This window comes from Hordeum vulgare, chromosome 6H, assembly GCF_904849725.1.
Source record: "Hordeum vulgare subsp. vulgare chromosome 6H, MorexV3_pseudomolecules_assembly, whole genome shotgun sequence".
Taxonomy (NCBI): domain Eukaryota; kingdom Viridiplantae; phylum Streptophyta; class Magnoliopsida; order Poales; family Poaceae; genus Hordeum; species Hordeum vulgare.
In genome coordinates, this window is record NC_058523.1 from 463,902,837 (window position 1) to 463,927,937 (window position 25,101).

At 43.2% G+C, this 25,101-nt stretch overlaps 1 protein-coding gene across 2 annotated transcripts; it reads left to right on the top strand.

Moving 5' to 3' along the window:
- Positions 1-20,816: 20,816 nt before the first annotated feature.
- On the top strand, positions 20,817-24,107 carry LOC123402947 (tubby-like F-box protein 5). Of its 2 annotated transcripts, XM_045096916.1 has the most exons (4): positions 20,817-21,883; positions 21,983-22,070; positions 22,918-23,050; positions 23,131-24,107. In XM_045096916.1, exons 1-4 carry the CDS (start codon positions 21,497-21,499, stop codon positions 23,804-23,806), a joined length of 1,284 nt encoding a protein of 427 aa, XP_044952851.1. In that variant the 5' UTR covers positions 20,817-21,496; the 3' UTR covers positions 23,807-24,107. The 2 variants fall into 2 exon arrangements, with proteins under 2 accessions (XP_044952851.1, XP_044952852.1); XM_045096917.1 differs by lacking the exons at positions 20,817-21,883; positions 21,983-22,070 and adding an exon at positions 22,084-22,291.
- Positions 24,108-25,101: the final 994 nt, after the last annotated feature.

Here is a 25,101-nt window from a genome sequence, read left to right on the forward strand (position 1 = left end):
ATAGATCTCTGAACCCATGGCTCCCTTTCTTTACCATGCTTCCTAGCAGTGAAGTCATTCTTATCGTATCTCTTAGGTTGTGGGTTATCAGGATTAACCGAAGGTTCAATCTCCACATCCTCATCATTGCTAGGTTGAGCATTATTATGAACATCACTGTCCATATTGTCACCAGGTTCATGTTCATCATCTGATTGTGTTTCTGCATCAGATGCAGAAATATCATTAGGTTCTTCAGGTGTGATAGTATTTGGTGAACTGGCATGTAGGTTTCTATCATCCTTCTTCCTCTCCTTAGGATGACTGGGTGTATCAGCATTGATTCCTTGAGAATCTTGATCGATTCTCTTAGGATGACCTTCAGGATACAAAGGTTCCTGAGTCATTTTGCCTCCTCTAGTAATGACTCTGACAGAGTTGTCATTTAATTCATTGAGCAAGTCATTCTGAGCTTTAAGTACTTGTTCTACCTGAGTAGTAATCATAGAGGCATGTTTAATCATTGACATTTATGTCTACACAAGCACTTAAATGGCTAAGCATACGAGTACTTTGTTCCAAGTGTCTGCTAACATAATCATTGAAACTCTGATGTTTGGCAACAAAGTTGTCAAATTCATCAAAGCATAGGCTAGCAGGTTTATCAAAAGGAATATCACTCTCATCAAACCTACGCAGAGAATTTACTTCCACTACCTGTATCGGGTTATCGAGACCATGGATCTCTTCGATAGGTGGTAGGTTTTTGACATCTTCAGATCTAATGCCTTTCTCTTGCATAGATTTCTTGGCTTCTTGCATATCTTCGCGACTGTGGAATAGAATACCTCTTTTCTTTGGAGTCGGCTTAGGAGGTGGTTCGGGAATAGTCCAAGCATTATCGTTGATCAAGATGTTATTTAGTAGGGTCTCAGCTTGTTCTACAGTTCGTTCCCTAAAAACACAACCGGCACAACTATCTAGGTGGTCTCTAGAGGCATCGGTAAGTCCGTTATAGAGGATATCAAGTATCTCGTTCTTCTTAAGAGGGTGATCAAGCAAATCATTCTGTAGCTCGACGAGCCTCCCCCAAGCTTGTGGGAGACTCTCTTCTTGGAGTTGAGCAAAGTTGTATATTTCCTGCAAGGCAGCTTGCTTCTTATGGGCAGGGAAATATTTCTCACAGAAGTAACAGACCATATCCTGGGGACTACTCACACATCCAGGAGCAAGAGAGGTGAACCAGGCTTTAGCGTCATCCTTTAGAGAGAAAGGAAACAACTTAAGGATATAGTAGTGGCGGATCTTCTCCTCATTAGTGAAAAGGGTGGCTATATCGTGTAGTTTGGAAAGATGGGCTACGACCGTCTCAGACTCATAACCGTGAAAAGGATCAGATTCGACTAGAGAGATTATCTCAGGATCGACACAGAATTCATAATCCTTATCGGTGATAAAGATAGGTGAAGTGGCAAACTTCGGGTCGTATTTCATCCTAGCTTTCAGAAATTTTTCCTTCCACTTGAGAAGTAATTTCTCAGCGTCATAGGCATCCTTACACGCAAGAAAATCCTCAGCTATCTCTCCCTCCATAACGTAACCCTCAGGTATATCAGGCAATTCATATCTAGGAGAGCTAGATCTAGCAGGAGCAAAAGCAGGTTCTATCTCAATAGTATCGACAGTTTCAGAAGCATCACGAGCATTGGCAGTAACTCTAGCAATATGAGCATCAAGGAATACCCCTAGTGGAACATCAGGCAAAGTAGTGTTTCTAGCAGTATCAAGCATAGCATCATCAGGCAAAATAGCATCTCTAGCATCATCAGGCAAAGCAGTATCAGGCATAGCATCTCTAGGAGTATCAGGCAAAGCAGTATCAGGCATAGTATCTCTAGCAATATCAAACATAGAATCATCAGGCATAGTATCAAGCATAGCATGTCTAGCAGTAGCATCATAAGCATCATCAAGCATAGGCGACATATCAAGATTTCTAGCACGAGGTGATATCGCAAACTTACTCATAACTGAAGGTGAATCAAGTGCAGAGCTAGATGGCAGTTCCTTACCTCCCCTCGTAGTTGAGGGCAAGACTTTGGTTTTCGGATCCTTCAGATTCTTCATAGTGATCAGTAGATATAAATCCCAAGTGACTCAGAGAATATAGCAATACCTCCCCGGCAACGGCACTAGAAAAATGTTGATTCCGTGACAGCAGACCTTCCCCTACAACGGCACCAGAAGAATGCTGCTAGCACTCTTCGGCAATCGAAACTAGAATAATGTTGTTGATGGCCCACCAACGCATGGGATCGCAGCAGTTTTCGAGGGTAGAGTATTCGACCCAAATTTGTTGATCGCCAAACAGGAGGTGAGAGAATACTCTCGAGTATTAGCAGCTGAATGTGTTACATTCAACCACACCTGAAAGATTAGTATCTGCAAGCACAGTAGTGACATCAAAGTAGTATGATAGCAACGGTGGCAAGCGACAGTAGTAGCAACAGTAGCAGCAGAGCAAAACAAGTAACAGCAGCAGAGCAAGACAAGTAACAGCAGCAGAGCAAGACAAGTAACAGCAACAGTAGGACAAACTCGTAGGCAATGGGTCGGTGATTTGTTTGGATGATATTCATCATGCAACAGTTATAACACGGAGAGATATGTGGCTAGCTCTCGTTCGTCAATGTGATGTAGGCATGCATTCCGTGTGTCGTCATACGTGCTTAGGGAAAATAACTTGCATGACATCTATTGTCCATCCCTCCCGTGGCAGCGGGGTCCAAAAGGAAACTACGGGATATTAAGGTTCTCCTTTTAATAAAGAATCGGACCAGCGCATTAGCACTTGGTGAACACATGAACTCCTCAAACTATGGTCATCACCGGGAGTGGTTCCGGTTATTGTCACTCCGGGGTTGCCGGATCATAACACATAGTAGGTAACTACAACTTGCAAGATCGGATCTAAAACACACATATATTGGTGACAACATAATAATTTCAGATCTTAAATCATGGCACTCGGGCCCTATTGACAAGCATTAAGCATGGCAAAGTAGTAGCAACATCAATCTCAGAACATAGTGGATACTAGGGATCAATCCCCATCAAAACTAACTCGATTACATCATAGATATCATCCTACTCATCACCGCCCAACGAGCCTACGAATAGATTACTCACGAATGATGAAGAGCTTCATGGAATTGGAGAGGGAAGAAGGTTGATGATGACGATGGCGACGATTTCCCCTCTCCGGAACCCAAAACGGACTCCAGATCTGCCCTCCAGATGAAGAACAGGTTGTGGCGGCGCCTCCGTATCGCAAACGCGACGAAATCTTCTCTCTTGCTTTTTTCTGGGACGAAAGTGAACTAATAGAGTTGAGATTGGGGGCGGCAGAGCCGTGTGGGCCCCACAAGCTTGCCATCCGCCACCAAGGGGTGGCGGTGGCAGGTCTTGTGGCCCACTGGCCCACCCCCTCAGGTGGATCTTTGCGCAGGTATTTTTCATATTTTCCAAAAATAATCTCCATAAATTTTCAGGACGTTCTGAGAACTTTGATTTCTGCAAAAAAATAACACCAAGGCAGTTCTGCTGAAAACAGCGTCAGTCCAGGTTAGTTCCATTCAAATCATGCAAATTAGAGTCCAAAACAAGGGCAAAAAAGTTTGGAAAAGTAGATACGATGGAGACGTATCCATGGCAACAACACGATGCGTGCCTCGCTATCCCTTCTGTCACTGGGTGAGGTCACCACACGGTATGAACCCAGAACCATGCACTTCTCCCATTGCAAGAATCATAGATCAAGCTGGCCAAACAAAACGCACAACTCGAAGAGAATTACAAGGATATGAAATCATGCATAAGAGAGATCATAAGAAACTCAAATAAGATTCATAGATAATCTGATCATAAATCCACAATTCATCGGATCTCGACAAACACACCGCAAAAGAAGATTACATCACATAGATCTCCATGAAGATCATGGAGAACTTTGTATTGAAGATCCAAGAGAGAGAAGAAGCGATCTAGCTACTAGCTATGGACCCGTAGGTCTATGGTGAACTACTCACGCATCATCGGAGAGGTCATGGTGTTGATGAAGAAGCCCTCTGTATCCGAATGCCCCCTCCGGCAGGGCACCAGAACGTGCCCCAAATGGGATCTTGCGGACACAGAAGCTTGCGGCGGCGGAAAAGTACTTTCGATGATCTCCTGTTTTTTCTAGAATTATTGGGAATATATAGGCGAAAGACCTAGGGCAGAGGTGGCCCAAGGAGCCCACAAGCCTGGGAGGCGCGGGCTACCCTGGCCGCGGCTAGGGGGCTTGTGGGGTCCCTGGTGGCCCCTGCCTTGGTTCTCAGGCTTCCCGATCTTCTTCTGTTTCGGAAAAAATATTTTTGGAAGTTTCATTCTGTTTGGACTCCGTTTAAAATCCTCCTCTGAAAGGGGTCAAAAACACGGAAAAAACAGGAACTCGAACTTGGCACTGAGTTAATAAGTTAGTCCCAAAAAGATATAAAAGGCATACAAAACATACAAAGTTCGACACGATAATAGCATGAAACCATCAAAAATTATAGATACGTTGGAGACGTATCAATCCCCTATACTCGTGGGTTATCAAGACCATTTTCTGGCACCGTTGCCGGGGAGGCACAGTTATTTTCTCTGAGTCACTTGGGATTTACGTCTGCTGGTCATTATGAGGAATCAGAAAGATCCAAGAACTAAAGTCTTGCCCTCAACTACGTGGACAGGTAAGGAACTGCCATCTAGCTCTGCACTTGATTCACCTTCAGTTATGAGTAAGTTTGCGACACCACCTCCTGCTAGAAATTTTATGTGTCGCATGTGCTTGATGATGCTACCTCTGCTATCCATGATGCTTGTGATGATGCTATGCTTGATACTACTTTGCCACTAGGTGCATTCCTTGATGCACAAATTGCTAGAATTGCTGCTAAATGTGATGATACTTCTGAAACTGCTGATACTATTGAAGTAGAACCTGCTATTTTTCCTGTTAGAATTAGCTCTCCTAGATATGAATTGCCTGATATGCCTGAGTGTTATGTTATGGAGGGAGAGATAGCTGAGGATTTTCTTGCGTGTAAGGATAGCTATGATGTTGAGAATTTACTGCGCAAGTGGAAAGAAAAATCTCTGAACGCTAGGATGAAATACGACCCGAAGTTTGCTACTTCGCCTATCTTTGTGACCGATAAGGATTATGAATTCTCTGTTGACCCTGAGTTAATCACTCTGGTCGAATCTGATCCTTTTCACGGTTATGAGTCTGAAACGGTTGTAGCCCATCTTACCAAACTACACGATATAGCCACCCTATTCACGAGTGAGGAAAAGATCCGCCACTACTATATCCTTAAGATGTTTCCTTTCTCACTAAAGGATGATGCTAAGACTTGGTTCACTTCTCTTCCTCCTGGTTGTGCGCGTAGCCCCCAGGATATGATCTACTACTTCTGTGAGAAATATATCCCTGCCCATAAGAAGCAAGCTGCCTTGCAGGAAATATATAACTTTGCGCAAGTTGAAGAAGAGAGTCTCCCACAAGCTTGGGGGAGGCTCGTCCAGCAACTGAATGCTTTTCCACATCACCCTCTTGAGAAGAATGAAATACTTGATATCTTCTATAATGGACTTACCGATGCTTCTAAAGACCACCTTCATATTTGTGTCGGTTGTGTTTTTAGGGAACGAACCGTAGAACAAGCTGAGATCCTATTGAATAATATCTTGTGCAATGAGAATGCTTGGACTATTCCCGAACCACCTCCTAAGCCAACTCCGAAGAAAAGAGGTATTCTATTCCTCAGTCCCGAAGATATGCAAGAAGCTAAGAAATCTATGAAAGAGAAAGGCATTAAATGTGAAGTTGTCAAAAATCTACCACCTATCGAAGAGATCCATGGTCTTGATAACCCGATACAGGTAGTAGAGGTAAATTCTCTTCGTAGATTCGATGAGAGTGATATTCCTTTTGATAAAACTGCTAGCTTATGCCTGGATGAATTTGATAACTTTGTTGCCAAACAACAGAGTTTCAATGATTATGTTAGCAGACAATTGGAACAGAATGCTCGTATGCTTAGTCATTTAAGTACTTGTGTGGACAGAAATGTCAATGATCTTAAGCTCTTGAGTAAACATGCCTCTATGGTTACTACTCAAGTAGAACAAGTACTTAAGGCTCGGAATGACTTGCTCAATGAGTTGAATGACAATTCTGTCAGAGTCGTCACTAGAGGCGGTAGAATGACTCAGGAACCTTTGTATCCTCAGGGTCATCCTAAGAGAATTGAACAAGATTCTCAAGGAGTTAGCACTGATGCACCTAGTCATCCTAGAAAGAAGAAGAAAGATGATAGGAACTTGCACGCTAGCAACCATGTTGCTGTTACACCTAAGAGTCCAAACGATGTCTCTGTTTCTGATGCTGAAACACAATCTGGTGATGAACATGAGCCTAATGATAATATCAATAGTGATGTTCATGATGATGCTCAACCTAGCAATGATAAGGATGTGGAGATTGAACCTGTTGATCTTGATAACCCACAGCCTAAGAATAAAAGATACGATAAGAATGACTTCGCTGCTAGGAAGCATGGTAAAGAAAGGGAACCATGGGTTCAGAAACCCATGCCCTTTCCTCCCAAACCGTCCAAGAAAAAGGATGATGAGGATTTTGAGTGCTTTGTTGAGATAATTAGACCTATCTTTCTGCAAATACGTTTGACAGATATGCTCAAAATGTCTCTGTATGCTAAGTACATGAAGGATATTGTGACTAATAAGAGGAGGATACCTGAGGTTGAGATTTCCACCATGCTCGCTAACTATACCTTCAAGGGTGGAACTCCTAAGAAACTAGGTGATCCCGGAGTGCCCACTATACCTTGCTCCATTAAAGGAAACTACATTAGAACTGCTTTATGCGACCTTGGAGCCGGTGTTAGTGTTATGCCTCTCTCTCTCTCTCTTTATCGTAGGCTTGAACTGGATAAGTTGACACCCACTAAAATCTCTCTGCAAATGGCCGACAAATCAACTGCTTTCCCTATCGGCATTTGCGAGGATGTACATGTTGTGGTTACTAACGTCACTATCTTAACAGACTTTGTTATCCTGGATATTCCCGAGGATGATGCCATGGCGGTCATCCTTGGAAGACCCTTTTTAAACACCGCAAGGGCTGTTATAGATTGCAACAAAGGCAATGTCACTTTCCATGTCAACGGTAATGAGCATACGGTGCACTTTCTGAAGAAACAATATCGAGTACATTACATCAATGCTATCGAAAAAACTTCATCGATTCTTATTGGGAGCTTTGAATGCCCTATACCTACTGTTAAGATGAAGTATGATTTGCTTGTTGGGGAGATGCATGATACGTCTCCAACGTATCTATAATTTTTGATGGTTTCATGCTATTATCTTGTCAAACTTTGGATGTTTTGCATGCCTTTTATTTATTTTCTGGGACTAACTTATTAACTCAGTGCCAAGTGCCAGTTCCTGTTTTTTCCATGTTTTTGACCCCTTTTAGAGGAGATTTTGAAACGGACTCCAAACGGGAGAAAATCCCCGAAAAGATTTTTTCTAGAACGGAAGAAGATCGGAGGACTTGGGAGCTAAGCCAGAAGAGCCCCAGGGGCCCCACAAGGCCGCACCCAGCGGCCAGGGGGTCGCGCCATCCAGGCTTGTGGGCCCCCTTGAGGTCCCCTGACCTAGATCTTGCGCCTATAAATTCCCAAATATTCCCAAAAAAATCAAGGGACGATCGCAATTACTTTTCCACCGCCGCAAGCTTCTGTTTTCGCAAGATCCCATCTGGGGCATGTCCTGGTGCCCTGCTGGAGAGGAGATTCGGACACGGAGGGCTTCTTCATCAACACCATGACCTCTCTGATGATGCGTGAGTAGTTCACCATAGACCTACGGGTCCATAGCTGGTAACTAGATGGCTTCTTCTCTCTCTTGGATCTTCAATACAAAGTTCTCCATGATCTTCATGGAGATCTATCCGATGCAATCTTGTTTTGCGGTGTGTTTGTCGAGATCCGATGAATTGTGGATTTATGATCATATCATCTATGAATCTTATTTGAGTTTCTTCTGATCTCTCTTATGCATGATTTCATATCCTTGTAATTCTCTTCGAGTTGTGGTTTTGTTTGGCCAACTAGATCTATGATTCTTGCGTTGGGAGAAGTGCTTGGTTTTGGGTTCATACCGTGCGGTGACCTCACCCAGTGACAGAAGGGGTAGCGAGGCACGTATTGTGTTGTTGCCATCAAGGGTAAAAAGATGGGGTTTTCATCATTGGTTTGAGATTATCCCTCTACATCATGTCATCTTGCTTAAAGCGTTACTCTGTTCTTCAAGAACTCAATACACTAGATGCATGCTGGATAGCGGTCGATGTGTGGAGTAATAGTAGTAGATGCAGAAAGTATTGGTCTACTTGTCTCGGACGTGACGCCTATATGCTAGATCATTGCCTTAGATATCGTCATGACTTTGTGCGGTTCTATCAATTGCTCGACAGTAATTTGTTCACGCACCGTGATATTTGCTATTATGAGAGAAGCCTCTAGTGAACACTATGGCCCCCAAGGTCTACTCCACACCATATTTTCAGCCTTACACTTTTTACTTCGTTGCACTTTCCGCCTTCAGTTCTCACTTTGCAACCAATCTTGAAGGGATTGACAACCCCTTTTAAGCGTTGGGTGCAAGCTTGTTTGTGTTTGCGCACGTACTTTGGAATTGACAAGGCCCTCCTTCTGGATCGATACCTTGGTTCTCAAACTGAGGGAAATACTTACTGCTCCTATGCTGCATCACCCTTTCCTCTTCAAGGGAAAAACCGACGCAAACCAGAGAAGTAACAAGAAGAATTCCTACGCACCAGGGAAGGACTTTTGTTGCCGCAGCAGAAGAGTTTCTCGCGCCGTTGCCGGGGAGGAAGATCATGTCAAGAACTCATCCAAGTAGGTGCCGCAAACTCATATCTTGCATTTACTTTGTTTGCCAGTTGCCTCTTGTTTTCCTCTCCCCCACTTCACCAATTTGCCTCTTTCGTTCGCTTTTTCGTTCACCCTTTACGTTCGCCCTTTTTCTGGCCCGCTTTTTGTTTGCTTGTGCGCTTGCTTGCCTGCTAAAGCCCGAATGGCCCCACTAAGGGATTTTGATGCTCGCTTTGTGAAGTAAGAAGAGATTGAAACTAGTGTTAAAGGCTTCATGTCTACACAGTTTGAATATAATAGTTACTTCCGTAGAGAGCTGAAGGAGCAAAATTATTTTTTGGCTTTTATGAGTAGAGAAGTTTATGATATGGCCAAAGAATTCCTTGTGCTGAATTCCCAGTTTGCTTGTCTTGAAAAGCTAGTGGGCCAGATTTCTGATAAGCAAGCTACTTTAGTCAATAAAATGGCTGCTAAACCCGAAACCCGTGATGAGAATCACGATGATCATAAAGTGATTGGTGTGAATCCCATTGAATCTTTGTTTTCTTGTGTCAAACCTAATGATTATGGGGCTGGATATGAATCCACTTTGGTTGAAAAGTGCCCCAATGATTCGGAGTCCATCTATCTTGATGCTAAAAGCATTGAAAGTGGAATAGAAGACGTTAAAACTTTGAGTAGTAATGAAATTACTACTGTGGATTTCGAAGAATTCAATTATGATAGTTTCTCCTTGATTGAATGCATTTCTTTGATGCAATCCATGTTGAACTCTCCACACGCTTATAGCCAAAACAAATCCTTTACTGATCATATCGTCGAAGCTATGATAAAAGCGTTTGAAGAGAAACTTGAATTGGAAGTCTCTATCCCTAGAAAACTTCATGATGAGTGGGAACCTACCATCAAAATCAAAATAAAAAACTATGAGTGCAATGCTTTGTGTGATTTCGGTGCTAGTGTTTCTGTGATTCCAAAGTCTTTATGTGATATTCTTGGTTTTAATGATATTGAAGAGTGTTCTCTTAATTTGCATCTTGCTGATTCTACTATCAAGAAACCCATGGGAAGGATGAATGATGTTCTTATTATTGCAAATAGGAATTATGTACCCATGGATTTGATTGTGCTTGACATTGATTGCAATCCTACATGCCCTATTATTCTTGGTAGACCTTTCCTAAGGACTATCGGTGCTATCATCGATATGAAGGAAGGGAATATTAGATTTCAATTTCCTGTAAGGAAGGGCATGGAACACTTTCTTAGAAAGAAAATAAGATTTCCTTATGAATCCATGATGAGGACTACTTATGGTTTGAGCACCAAAGATGATGATACGTGATGCTATCGCTCCTATGCCTAACTAAGGGCGTTAAACAATAGCGCTTGTTGGGAGGCAACCCAATGAATTTATCTTTTTCATTCTGTTTTGTTCCATCCACATTTTCATAATTCTGTTGGATTGTGTTTTTTGTGTTTCTTTTTGTGTTTGAGCCAAGCAAAACCTTTATGACTAGTCTTGGTAATGGTTGTTTGATCCTGTGGGAAAAAGACAAAACCTTTTCGCTCACGAGATGATTTTTCATTTTTATTCTGAAAGAGATTTTGAGTTGATTCTTTTTGCCGCTGATTGATATGCTTTTTCCCCAGACCGTCATAATGTTTCAGATTTTTTGAGGTACCACAAGTATACGAAGTATACAGATTGCTACAGACTGGTCTGTTTTTGACAGATTCTGTTTTTGTTGAGTTGGTTGCTTGTTTGATGAAACTATGGTTAGTATCGGGGGGTACTAGCCATGGAAAAATGAGAATATAGTAGACCATCATCAATATAGATGGAATTCAAGTTTGCTACAGTACCAAAAGAAGTGGTAGTTTGTTTTCTTGTACTAATGTTATCACAAGTTTCTGTTTAAGTTTTGTGTTGTGAAGTTTTCAAGTTTTGGGTGACGTTCTCAGGGACAAAGAGATAAGGAGTGGAAAGAGATCAAGCTTGGGTATGCCCAAGGCACCCCAAGCCAAATTCAAGGACACCAAAAATCCTAAGCTTGGGGATGCCCCGGGAAGGCATCCCCTCTTTCGTCTTCAATCCATTGGTAACATTACTTGGAGCTATATTTTTATTCACCACATGATATGTGTTTTGCTTGGAGCGTCTTGTATCTTAGGAGTCTTTTCTTTTTGTTGTGTCACAATCATCCTTGCTGCACACCTTTTTGAGGTAGAGAGACATGCACTCATCGTGATTTTGCTAGAATGCTCATAGTGCTTCACTTATATCTTTTGAGCTAGATACTTTTGCTCTTGTGCTTCACTTATATCTTTAGAGCACGGCGGTGCGTGATTTGGTAGTTGGCTTATGCTATGAAAGTAGTCCCAAATGTGCTAGGTACCCAAAGAGGATGCAAAAACCTCCATCTTCATGTGCATTGAATAGAAAGAGAAGTTTTGATTCCTCTCAATTAGTTTTGAGACGTGGATTCGGTAATATTGAGAGTTATGTTAGTAGGATGTTGTGAATCTAGAGATACTTGTGTTGGAGTTTGTGATTCACGTAGAATGCACGTATGGTGAACCGCTATGTTAGAAAGTCGGAGCATAATTGATCTATTGATTGTCATCCTTTGTGTTGAGGTCGGGATCGCGCGATGGTTAACACCTACCAACCCTTCCCCTCGGAGTATGCGTTTATCACTTTGTTTTGATTACTAATAAAAACTTTTGCAATAAGTATATGAGTTCTTCATGACTAATGTGAGCCCATGGTATAGATGCACTTTCACCTTCCACCATTGCTAGCCTCTCTAGTGCCGCGCAATTCTCGGCGGTGCAAAACCCACCAAATTCCTTCCTCAAAACAGCCACCATACCTACCTACTATGGCATTTTCATAGCCATTCCGAGATATATTGCCATGCAACTCCCACCGTTCCGTCTCATGACTTGTGTCGTCACTCTCATATTGTCATTGCATGATCATACTAGATCGTTGCACATCTCGGTACACCGCCGAAGGCATTTCCTATGGAGTCATCATCATTGTGATCTTTGAGCTTTGAGTAACTAAAAAGTGTGATGATCATCATTATTAGAGCATTGTCCCATGTGACGAAATAAAAAAGAGGCCAAAGAGCCCAAAAACAAAAAAAAAAAGAGAAAAGAAAAAAAAGAGGCCTAAGGGCCCAAATAAAAAAAAGAAATGAGAGAAAAAGAGAGAAGGGACAATGCTACTATCTTTTTCCACACTTGTGCTTCATATTAGCACCATGTTCTTCATGATTGAGAGCTTCTTGCTTTGTCACTACCATATGCTAGTGGGAATCTTTGTTTTATAACTTGGCTTGTATGTTCCAATGATGGGTTTCCTCAAAATTGCCATAGGTCTCCGTGAGCAGGCAAGTTGGATGCACACCCACTAGTTTTCCTCTTGAGCTTTTACATACTTATAGCTCTAGTGCATCTCTTGTATGACAATCCCTACTCATTCACATTGATATCTATTAATGGGCATCTTCATAGCCTATTGATACGCCGAGTCAGTGTGACCATCTCCTCCTTTTTGTCTCACAACCACCACCACACTCTATTCCACCTATAGTGCTATATCCATGGCTCGCGCTCATGTATTGCGTGATAGCTATAAAAAGTTTGAGAAAGTAAGAGTGCGAAAACAGTTACTTGGCCAATTCCAGGGTTGTGCATGATTTACATTAGTTGTGTGAGGATGATGGAGCATAGCCAGACTATATGATTTTGTAGGGATAACTTTCTTTGGCCTTGTTATTTTCAAAGTTCATGATTACCTTGCTAGTTTGCTTGAAGTATTATTGTTTTCATGTCAATAGCAAACTATTGTTTTGAATCTTACGGATCTGAACATTCATGCCATGTGAAATAAGTTCCAAAGGACAACTATTCTAGGTAGCATTCCACATCAAAAATTCATTCTTTATCACTTCCCTACTCGAGGACGAGCAGGAGTTAAGCTTGGGGATGCTTCATACGTCTCCAACGTATCTATAACTTTTGATGGTTTCATGCTATTATCTTGTCAAACTTTGGATGTTTTGCATGCCTTTTATTTATTTTCCGGGACTAACTTATTAACTCAGTGCCAAGTGCCAGTTCTTGTTTTTTTCCATGTTTTTGACCCCTTTCAGAGGAGATTTTGAAACGGAGTCCAAACGGAAGAAAATCCCCGAAAAGGTTTTTTCTGGAATGGAAAAAGATCGGAGGACTTGGGAGCCAAGCCAGAAGAGCCCCAAGGGCCCCACAAGCCCCCACCCCGCGGCCAGGGGGCGCGCCATCCAAGCTTGTGGGCCCCCTAGAGGTCCTCTGACCTAGATCTTGCGCCTATAAATTCCCAAATATTCCCCAAAAAAATCAAGGGACGATCGCAATTACTTTTCGTCGCCGCAAGCTTCTATATCCGCAAGATCCCATCTGGGGCACATCCTGGTGCCCAGCCGGAGGGGAGATTCGGACACGGAGGGCTTCTTCATCAACACCATGACCTCTCCGATGATGCGTGAGTAGTTCACCATAGACCTACGGGTCCATAGCTAGTAACTAGATGGCTTCTTCTCTCTCTTGGATCTTCAATACAAAGTTCTCCATGATCTTCATGGAGATTTATCTGATGTAATCTTCTTTTGCGGTGTGTTTGTCGAGATACGATGAATTGTGGATTTATGATCAGATTATCTATGAATATTATTTGAGTTTCTTCTGATCTCTCTTATGCATGATTGCGTATCCTTGTAATTCTCTTCGAGTTGTGGGTTTTGTTTGATCAACTAGATCTATGATTCTTGCATTGGGAGAAGTGTTTGGTTTTGGGTTCATACCGTGCGATGACCTCACCCAGTGACATAAGGGGTAGCGAGGCACGTATCGTGTTGTTGCCATCAAGGGTAAAAAGATGGGGGTTTCATCATTGGTTTGAGATTATCCCTATACATCATGTCATCTTGCTTAAAGCGTAACTCTATTCTTCATGAACTCAATACACTAGATGCATGTTGGATAGCGGTCGATGTGTGGAGTAATAGTAGTAGATGCAGAAAGTATTGATCTACTTGTCTCAGACGTGATGCCTATATGCTAGATCATTGCCTTAGACATCGTCATGACTTTGCGCGGTTCTGTCAATTGCTCGACAGTAATTTGTTCACCCACCGTGATATTTGCTATTATGAGAGAAGCCTCTAGTGAACACTATGGCCCCTAGGGTCTACTCCACACCATATTTTGAGCCTTACACTTTTTACTTCGTTGCACTTTCCGCCTTCAGTTCTCACTTTGCAAACAATCTTGAAGGGATTGACAACCCCTTTGAAGCGTTGGGTGCAAGCTTGTTTGTGTTTGCACAGGTACTTTGGACTTGACGAGGCCCTTCTTCTGGATCGATACCTTGGTTCTCAAACTGAGGGAAATACTTACTGCTCCTGTGTTGCATCAGCCTTTCCTCTTCAAGGGAAAAACCGACGCAAACCAGAGAAGTAACAATAAGAATTCCTACGCGCTAGGGAAGGACTTTTGTTGCTGCAGCAATGCACATCCCCATTGAGGTAACCTAGTGACTATTCGAAAATTCTCCGTCTTCTTTTGCGATTCGAAAAAGTTTGTCAAGGAGACTTGATCAACCTCATTGACGGAATTTCTTTCGATGACCATGAGATGGATGAGGACCAACATAGGTTGACCGTTATTTGTTGAGGAAGAGAGGTGGGATGAGTAGCATCCCCAAGCTTAGATGCTTGATACTTATTATAATGGGTTCCTTGGGCATCCCCAAGCTTGAGCTTTTGTATCTCTTTCAATCTTCTCATATCCCGGTTTCACCGAAGTCTCAAAAACTTCATCCACACAAAAACTTGAAAAGAACTCGTGAGATAGGTTAGTACACATAAGAATGAATCAATACTTCATTTACTCCCAAGACAAGTTGCATAATAATTTTCAAACATTATCTACTATTTACTATCATTTCCACAATTTATATCTGAAAGTGCATTATATCGACTAGAAGGGGTGAATAGGCATTTTTTATGAATTCGTCACTGAGGAAATTCCTCAGTCGCGAATGGCGAGCAACAGATTAAGTACTCAGGCAAGTGGGCAAAACAACAATAGCATAGTCTTCAGAGTGAAATGAAACATTCAGTTTGCACAAGTAGCGTGTTCAGGATATGCAAGTGAAGAACAAGTGAAGTTAAGAATTTGGGGTGGGGAAATTGCAAAAGTCTTCAGTAAAATTCTTCAAATAGTAACGATCAATTTCATCAACATACAACTGAGGAAATGAAAGGGTTGAGGAAATAGAACCGGTACTCGATGAAGAGAGTGGTTTGATGACCCAGTTCCAACTGTTGTGACAGTCGTACGTCTAGTTTGGAGCGGATTGGTATTTAAATCAAAGGACACACTATCCCATGACACATAGTCCTTACTGTATTCTCCTTGAGATAAGGACACATAGTCCTTTCCTAACACTCGTGATAAGACTTCATGGAAGACTACCAAACCCTCACAAACTTGGTCACCCAAAGATGCACAATTGACTGCTGGATGCTCTAGACCATGACGCCTAACCTTCTGAAGAATGCACTGTCCTCAAAGGTAACAAGCGTCGGTTCCACACAGGAACAATCTCTTCAGTGATGCTCAATCACTTTCGAGTTTTTGGGTTTTGGATTTGGTGTTGGTTTTTTTCCTCACAGATGGTTTTCTCTCAAAGTCTTCGAGGAATGTGTTGCTCTCAAATGACAAGTGTCAGTTTCTCCTGCGGAGCAGCCTACCAGCTAGTGGTTATGGGGGCGGCTATTTATAGCCTCGGAACAATCCCGACATGATTTGACATAAATGCCCTAATGATATGATCGTTATGTGGATAAGGTTGGGGACAACTGGCGCACACCGTAGCAACGGTCAAAATGTTTCAACTGTGAAAGTCCTGATGTCTCTCATGTTCCGCACTGATAGGTAATTCGCACTGGTGAAAACCTAACTCCTCAATTAGAGCAAATTCCTCGGATATCATAAGATCTTTGTCATTGTTATTGAAAAATTTGACTAACTTGTAAAAGATTTCTAAAGGCTTCACTCGAAGGATTGGTATATGTAGGCTTTGAGATGAGAATCACTTGGAAACTTTTCCTTCGTATTACGTCAACCCCCTTTAACAGTAGGGTGATCCTATGACTCAAACTACAGGAAATGAAACTATGAAAACAAAAGTCTTCATGCTTCAAAGTCCTCGCATCAAAGTCTTCACACACACCGAAATCCGCAAGTTGATGCCATAACATGTATCAAGTGAATAACTTGAATACCCCAATGTCGCTATGGGTATCCGCATGCAAGAGATGCATCAAGTGTTCTAAACCAAAAAATTCAATCCAACATAACGAGATCTTAAAGGGAAAGATTCAATTCATCGCAACAAGATGGCAAGGGAAGAACACCATATGATCCGACTGTATTAAAAAAGCTCGTGATACATCAAGATCATGTCATCTCAAGAACACGAGAGAGAGAGAGAGAGATTGAACACATAGCTACTGGTACATACCCTTAGCACCGAGGGTGAACTACTCCCTCCTTTTCATGGCCTCCGTCGGAATGATGAAGATGGCCACCGAAGATGATTTCCCCTATCCGATAGGGTACTAGAAAGGATCCATATGGGTTTTTCGTTGATACAGAGAGTTGCGGCGGCTGAGCAGAAGTGCTCCCTTTATTTCTGGGGTTTCTGGTATATATATGATTTTTGGAATCACGCCAAATGAAGCCACGAGGGCCCCACAAGCTAACAGGGCATGACCTAGGGGGCGCCCTGTTGGCTTGTGGCCCACATGCGGCTTCCCTCTTGTGGTTCTTCGCTCCAATATTTATTATTTCCTCCAGAAAAAATTATAAAAAGTTCCCCGCGATTCTGAGAACTTTCGTTTTCTGCACAAAAACAACACCATGGTAATTCTAGTGAAAACGGCATAAGTCCGTGTTAGTTTTAAATAAATCATATAAAGTGCATCAAAACTGTATAAAAATATTGTAAACATAAGTGAATATGGCATGAATACTTTATTAATTATTTGTACATTGGAGACGTATCGGTGCACGTAGGTGAGCCTTGTTGTTTTAGGTTTTAAGCTTGAAAAATTGAACACTAGTTTATTCCACATTTGTTTAAGCTAAACCATAATTATTTTGAAGTACCTATTCACCCTTCCTCTAGGCGACATCCACGTCCTTTCACGCATGAAGAACATGCTAGGGCAGGTGATGAGACTATTGTGTCTGAAGGAATTCCCAGGATGACTGCATTAGTCGTGCCTAAAGAATTTTATACATCTTCACCCTCAACTGCTCCAGTAAATTCTTTAATAGTGAAAAAAATCACACTTTCTTCTGTACTAGAAGTGAAGAAAACCAAGCCGCTGAAAAGAAAGCTACCAAGGCCACTAATATGTTTGTGAGTGTACACAGGAGAAACAATCCGTGAATATTTGGTTTAACCGATGAAAGACGATCCCTAAAAATGTATTTGTTCAAGTGAATAATTTGGTGCAATCTTTGAAGAAATTGAAGTGAAGAGTTGGAAGCTCGAAGACTTTGTTTTTGTAGTTTTCTTCTCTTATTTTGAGTCATAGGAAACATCGTACTGTTAAAGGGGAACTAGATGATCCATAGGCATATTTCCAAGTGACACTCTTCTAAAAAACGTACACCTACCTTTTTTTAGCTGATGACCTTAGAAATCTCTTGTAGTCGGTTTAGTTCTTCAACAATAGAGATGAAGTTCTTCTAGTCGCTAACAAAAATGGTCTGGGTGAGGAGTTAGTATTTCACCCGTGCGATTTGCCTACAAGGAGGAAATTGAGTGCCCTGACGAATTTGAGAGTTTAAATTTCCGACCGTTGTTGCGCTTAGTGCTAGCTGTCGAGTGGATCCTTACCCTGACAACAGTCATATTCGCACGAGCCTTTATGTCTTATCATGTTGGGTTGCCCTGGCTATAAATAGTCGCCCCACATCTAGAAGTTGGTTGGCTGCTTCAAGAGAGAGATTGACAAGTTTCATCTAGAGCAACCCTTCCTCTGACGACTTCGAGAGAATCCTAAGTGAGGAAAAACCCAAACACTCAAAGCCTCAAAGTGATTGAGCATCACCGAGTTTTTTTCATGTGTGGAACCAACGCCTATTACCTTTGAAGACCATGTATCTTCCAAACGGTTAGGCGTCAAGGTTTGGAGCATCCAAGAGTCATTGTGGATTGCCGAGTGACCTAGCGTGTGAAGGTTTTGGAAGTCTACCTTGAAGACTTATCATGAGTGATTGGCCGGAGTCTAATTGACTTTAGCTCAAGAAGAATACGGTGAAGACTTAGTGTCATTTGGTTTCACACCACGCCGTTCCAACCATACATACAACTGTCACATCAGTTGGAACTGGTCAAACAAATCTCAAGTCTTCATCGAGCAACCAAGTTCTATTTCCTCAACCTTTCATTTTCTCATTTATATGTTGATGAAATTGTTCCTTATCATGTGAACACTTTGACTCTAGACTTTATCAATTTGGTCAATCCTAATTCTTTAGTCGCTGTACTTTCTGCCTGCTTATCCTGATTGCTTGCTACTCATTCATCGTGTATGCTCTGTTTCATCAACGATAGAGAGGAAGTTCTTTTGGTTTCTGACAAAATTGACCTGAGTGAGGACTTAGTATTTCACCCGTGCGATTTGCATACCAGGAGGAAATTGAGTGCCCTCATGAATTTTCGATCGTTGCTGCGCTTAGTACCACCTATCGAGTGGATCCTTATCGTGACAACGGTCATATTTGCTGAAGACTTTATCAATTTCGTCAATCCTATTTCTTTAGTCACTGTACTTTTCTCCTGCTCATCCTGATTGCTTGCTACTCATCCCTCGTGTATGCTCTGTTTCATCATGATGACTTTGTTGTTACCATGGTTCACATGCATTTGAGTACTTTATCCGTTACATAACATTTCATCACTATGTATTTTTTCACTAAGTAATTTTTGAGTGACGAATTTGTTATAATCGCCTAATCACCCCCTGTGGCCGATATAACACACTTCCAGGAACACAACAATGTTCCAGCACAAAAGCGCTCCTCCACCAATATTGCTCAACTCCATCAATGTCGAGACAACTTTTTTTTGGCATACCAATGCTCCTTTAGCAGCTTAGTCTATTTCTTAGCCAATGTTGTTCAACTCATGTGCAAGCAAAATCCTCAACCAAAATTGCGCCTAGACAATTTTTTGGGAGGGCAACCTTGTGCATAAATCAAACATACCCTAAGATTACATAACAACAAAACCACATGGACACACATGTGTAGCATCTCTTTTTGGTCTTTAGTTGGTACCAAAGCGACCTAATTTCAAGCATACGGATGTATTTATGTAAAGTACTACTCAGTGAAGGAAAATCAAAACAATAATGTCATACCACTTCCATCCCCATTAAGAAAAAATATATATCCTAATAAAGGCGTGTATGTCTCTTTTCCTCTTTCATGAAAGAACACCACCATAAGCAAAAGAAGTCGTGGTGTGTCCAAACTACCCCCATAACACGACACTACAAAATCAAAGCACAATAAATGCATGCAGAAAATCACAGAGTAAGAACAAAGCGAAAATCAATGTGATCTTTCCGTTATGCTCGCTCACCAATCAGAAAACAGGGGGATATTCGCTATTGAATTGCATGCCGCACATGCGATTGAGAAGAGTAGTTTCGGTGGACTCAAGGGCCCACAACACTGGAGTTTAAAGAGAGACTAATTTCCAATGGTAATTTCTTTTTGGCAGTTTTGATCTCTTTCCATTGCCCTTTGTCTTTTGTGCCGAGGATTTTCCGCTCTCCTTTCAAATACAGGGTGCATACATACTCCCTCCGCCCCATAATATAAGAGCGTAGTAAAAATGTTCTTATATTATGGGACGGAGGGAGTAGATGTCAAAGTGACACATCGATTTTTTCAGGGGTTGAAGCTATGAACCTTAAAATAGACCTTGACATTTCCTTCACCTACATAAAGAGACGTTGGAGCGAGTCATTTTGACAATTTGCTAGATTGGAGCTACGATCCCCCTAAGGCTGCTCATAGTGGAGATTAACATATAGTACTATCATGCATATGTTACTATTGTATGATAGTACCTTCATAGTGCATAGTATCATAAAGTAGTACGTATCATAGGTGATCTCATTTATTGACATGCATGACACATAGTAGCATAGCATTTAACATGTTACGGTATCTACCTATGTTACTATAATCCTCTCTCTCTTCTTTAATTACTTGCCACGTTACCATGTTTGCTAATCCCAAGACTATGTTACTAGCTATGATACCCCACTATGGCCAGCCTAAACCCCAAGACACCACCTTTTCGTTCCATCAACCGTTCATTGTATGCAGAGAGAAAGTCTTCGTAACACAAAAGTGCCTTTTAAGATGCTTTTAACCATGTAACTTGCTCTGCAACCACCTCACCTCACCTCACCTCACCAGAGCAGCCCAACCTCAAGACCAAAGCGTGAGTCCCACAGCGGCGTACACTCCATGTTGATGCATAGGATTCCCGTTGGGCAGCTGTGAGTTTTGGGGAGCCGCGAGGCGCGAGTAGTAGTAGCAGTACCTGCACACCTCGAAAGGTGAAAACTCAACGAGAGAGGAAAAAAGGAGCACCCCACAAAAAAGCCGTCCCCACCCTCCTTAAAAAACCCGCCTCCGTTCATTTTTTATTTCTCCGCGGCCCCTTTTATTATCCTCTCCCTAATACAAACCCACGCCCAAACTACACACACAGGGTTCACAGGAGCTGCAGCGAGCGGAGAGAGAGAGAGAGAGAGAGAGAGGGCGAGAGCGGAGGGAAAGAGGGAGAGGCTCCGTGGAGAAATCCTGAGCTCGGAGGAGGAAGGCAGGCGAGGGGGCGCTCCCTAATCTTGAGCTCTTTGGGGGGGGGGGGGGGGGAAGGAAGGAGCTCTTGGGGATCCAACGGAGGCGGGAATGAGGGAAACGGAGGGAGGGTTCTCGATCCGTTCTTGAGCCGATTCTTTTGATTTCCTGAGCCGCGGAAGCGGGGAAGCTTTGGATCTCGAGGCCACCCGAGCGTGAACCCTCGGTTTCTCCGGGCCCTCCTCGCTGCATTGCCTCCTCCCCAGATCCGGACTGCCGGGCGAGGAAGCGCCGGGTCCTCGCCCTCGCCGCCCACCTCAAATTCGCCCGGAAATTCCAGCTTCTTTAGCTGTCTCCGGAGCCCCGCGCTTCAGATCTTTCTCGAAATGTCCATTATTTTGGTTGGGTTGGACGCGGTGGTGGCGGCGACTACTTTATGAGCTGTCTCCTGCCATTTTTGGAGTAGATTCACCCGCAATGGCGGATCTTGCCATGGAGCTGTAAAGGGGGGCTCTTTCCGCGAGAGCGACAGCAGCTGGTCATAAGTTGCAATGTCTTTGAAGAGCATCGTGCGGGAGCTCAAGGAGATGAGGGACGGCATCGGGAGCATGTCCAGGCGCGGCGGCGTCTCCGACGGGCGCGCCGGCCACGGCCGCGGGGGGTCGCGGCATTCCTGGCCCAGCCTGTGGCCGGAGCCGCAGCCGCAGCCACAGCGGCCAGGCCAGGAGCCGCAGCAGCAGGGGCAGTGGGCGAACCTGCCGCCGGAGCTGCTGATCGACGTGATACAGAGGGTGGAGTCCAGCGAGGTGGCCTGGCCGGCGCGGCGCTATGTCGTGGCCTGCGCAGCCGTCTGCCGGACGTGGCGCGAGGTCACCAAGGATGTGGTGAAGACCCTCGAGGAGTGCAGCAGGATCACCTTCCCCATCTCCCTAAAGCAGGTATCTCCAGTCCCCCCACATCAATGCCTTCTTCCGCCATGATCTGTTTGCTCATCAAATGTGTGAGTCTGGATGCTTAACCTTGGTGGTTTGGCGCAGCCGGGGCCTCGTGATTGTCCCGTGCAGTGCTTTGTGAGGAGGGACAGGGCGACGTCCACCTATCTCCTCTACCTGGGGCTCAGCCCATGTAAGTCAATCTTGTCTGGTTGCTTCATCACATGGTTTATCGTTCCTTCTTGTTCTGGTACCATTGCATCAAGATGTATTGCTTCAGTCATACTTTTATGTTCTGGCACCACACGCAAGAATGCAATCGCAGAATAAGCGGTTTCCTTGTGAGTTAGTATGGCTGACCTATGCAAGGCGATTTGATGCATGATTTATTCCATTCAGTGGAATCTGTATCAGGTAATGCCCAGTTGTTTGTATCATAAAATTCCCCCTTTACATGCGAGATTCATATTAGAGTGCTCTCATGGACGGTTTGTGTATCATGCCTCTCTGTTCGAGTTTGTACTACTACGTTCCTTTGAAAAGAATCCTCAGAATAATGAATAACAATCAATCTAAGGGTTTCCCCACTACTGCAAGAGCTTTATTGATTGCTAGTCCTGAACTCCAAATTGTGAAGGGGGCTAACTGTAACTGGTTAACATTATTGTGGACACTGTAATTAGTTAAGTGAGGGTATACATATAGTAAAACTCCTTCCTTGATGCATCAAATTGGACCTGGGTCACTCATTGCTTAGCAAGTGTAGCAGGACTAGAAGCTGAACTCAACCGTTCATGCGGTGCATTAATTTTGACCAGAATAAGCTAGACATCATATGTGCAGTCCACAGCAAACCTTTTTTAGGATCAGTCCACATCAGACTTGGTAGGCAGTGGAGCAGGGTGCATTTAGAAAGATAGCTTGCACCACATCCTATTTTAAGATCAATTCATTTGCAGAGATTTAGACAGACACAAAAATCTACCAAAGCTCAAATATGCCCAACAATGTCACTGACTACTGTTCTGTATGTAATGCAGCTCTGCATGGGGAAAATGACAAGCTTTTGCTTGCAGCCCGCAAGATCAGACGTGCAGCTAGGACTTCTTTTGTGATATCGCTTATCTCTGATGATTTTTCTCATTCGAGCAGCACCTACGTTGGCAAACTGAAGTAAGCTTATTATTTTGTTGGCTCAGTTATATGCTTACTTTACTTTGCGTTTTTAACCACACGATCTTCTCCTGAATCAGACCAAACTTCCTTGGCACAAAGTTCACAATATTCGATAGCCAACCTCCTTGTGATGCTGCGGTGCTGCCTAACAACAAGCCAAGCAAAAGGCACTCGAAGCAAGTGTCACCAAGACTGCCGCTAGGCAATTACAATGTTGCTACCGTCTCATATGAGCTCACTGTCCTGCGCAACCGAGGACCAAGGAGAATGCAGTGCACCATGCACTCAATACCAGCCGTGTGCATTCAGGAAGGCGGCAAGGCCCCGACCCCTACTGGCATGGTACACTCACTCGACGAACAAGTGTCCACCTTATCAACCAGTAGTAAAGGAAAGGAACCGAACATCGAATTCTCCTCAACAAGCCTCACAGCTGATTTATCAGGACCGATCTCTACTAGCGAAGCACCTCTGCTTCTGAAGAATAAAGCTCCCCGCTGGCATGAGCAGCTGCAGTGCTGGTGCCTCAACTTCCGAGGGCGTGTCACCGTAGCATCGGTCAAGAACTTCCAGCTCGTCGCCTCGGTCGACCCCTCCCTTGGTGTCCCCGCGGCGGAGCAAGAGAAGGTGATCCTCCAGTTCGGGAAGATCGGGAAGGACATATTCACAATGGATTATAGGTACCCGTTGTCGGCGTTCCAGGCCTTTGCGATCTGCCTGACTAGCTTCGACACCAAACCGGCCTGCGAATGACCGAAGAAGGCGGCGTTAACCGGGCCAGCCAGCTTGAGACATTACCTGCCCCTTGGATGGTGTAAATTCTGATATCTTTGCTTCAATTCTCGGACGCTGCCCCTGGGGAGATGGATGGTAGGTGGTAGATTGATGATAGTTTTGCCGGATCAAGATGTGGGAGCAATGATATCTCCGTATCTTGGCAAACCCCCCAGGAAGATTTGGGCGAACTGTTGTAAGCGACTGCTATGTATTATTGTTGTTGTTGTTGGAATGTTTAGCAGTGACATATCACTGCCTTTATGGACATTGTTCATCTTGCCTGCTCTCCTCTGAAATTCTTCAGTGTTTCGTCTCCTGCTAGCTACTGAGATTGATGACCGTCAGCATTTTCATGTCACTTTTTTCGTTTGGTTCCGTGTTTAATCTGTGAGGACTTTGTGTTGAATCGCTTCGAGATTTTTACTGCAAAACACTGTAGCCAGAAATGTATGAAGATCTGAAAATTGACACGTTCTTGAAGGGCAATATATATTGTTTGATACGCGCAAAAGAAAGTTTGAAATAAAACAAATTAGGGCAAAATATATTGTTTGATACTTGCAAAAGAAAGTTTGAAATAAAACAAATTAGGGCAAAATATATTGTTTGATACGTGCAAAAGAAATTTTGAAATAAAACAAATTAAATGCTACAAGGATAAACGGAGTACATATATGCACTAGTAATTACTACCAATGTCATCTTATAACTGGATGTAAACTTTTAAAATACATTTCTAATCAGAGGAAGTATTGCCCATAATCTCAGCCTCCAATCATTTTTTTCTCATGAACACTGTGACATGTGCCCCACGCGTAGTTTGAAATATTCCGAATAGTAGTCTATCTTGCAAGCCTGCTTCTCTGGACCTTTGCTTGCATATCTTCGTGATCTACGCTGGGCCAGAGAAGAATGCTAATTTTTTAGCCGAATGTTTTTCCCTTTTTCTTTTGAAGGCGCATAGAAGAGCGATAATAGTGGTACTAGAAGGATCCGAGAGTTCATTTAACCATTACGCCAGCAGATAATAACATGGAAGCAGACGAAAATTGCTTCTTTGCTTTGCTTTGCTTTGGTAATCTTGGGTTCCCACGCCCGCGGAGAAGCACCGGGTTTGGGCAGGAAGCATCTCCAACTCCGTCATCGTGGATGTCATGTACCGCCTGGCCTTGGTCCTCGCTTGCGTGGCGTGGTGATCCGCCTCCCCGCTGAATCTTCTCCGCCTTCTAGAAGGTGAGAGCGTCTTCTCAGAAAGAAAAGAAAAAAAGACA

Excerpts from the sequence above, each read along its gene's own strand:
- LOC123402947 (XM_045096916.1), top strand. The coding sequence starts at position 21,497 with ATGTCTTTGAAGAGCATCGTGCGGGAGCTCAAGGAGATGAGGGACGGC. Across the intron at positions 22,071-22,917 it reads CTACCTGGGGCTCAGCCCAT|CTCTGCATGGGGAAAATGAC; the intron begins GTAAGTCAATCT and ends TATGTAATGCAG. Across the intron at positions 23,051-23,130 it reads ACCTACGTTGGCAAACTGAA|ACCAAACTTCCTTGGCACAA; the intron begins GTAAGCTTATTA and ends CTCCTGAATCAG.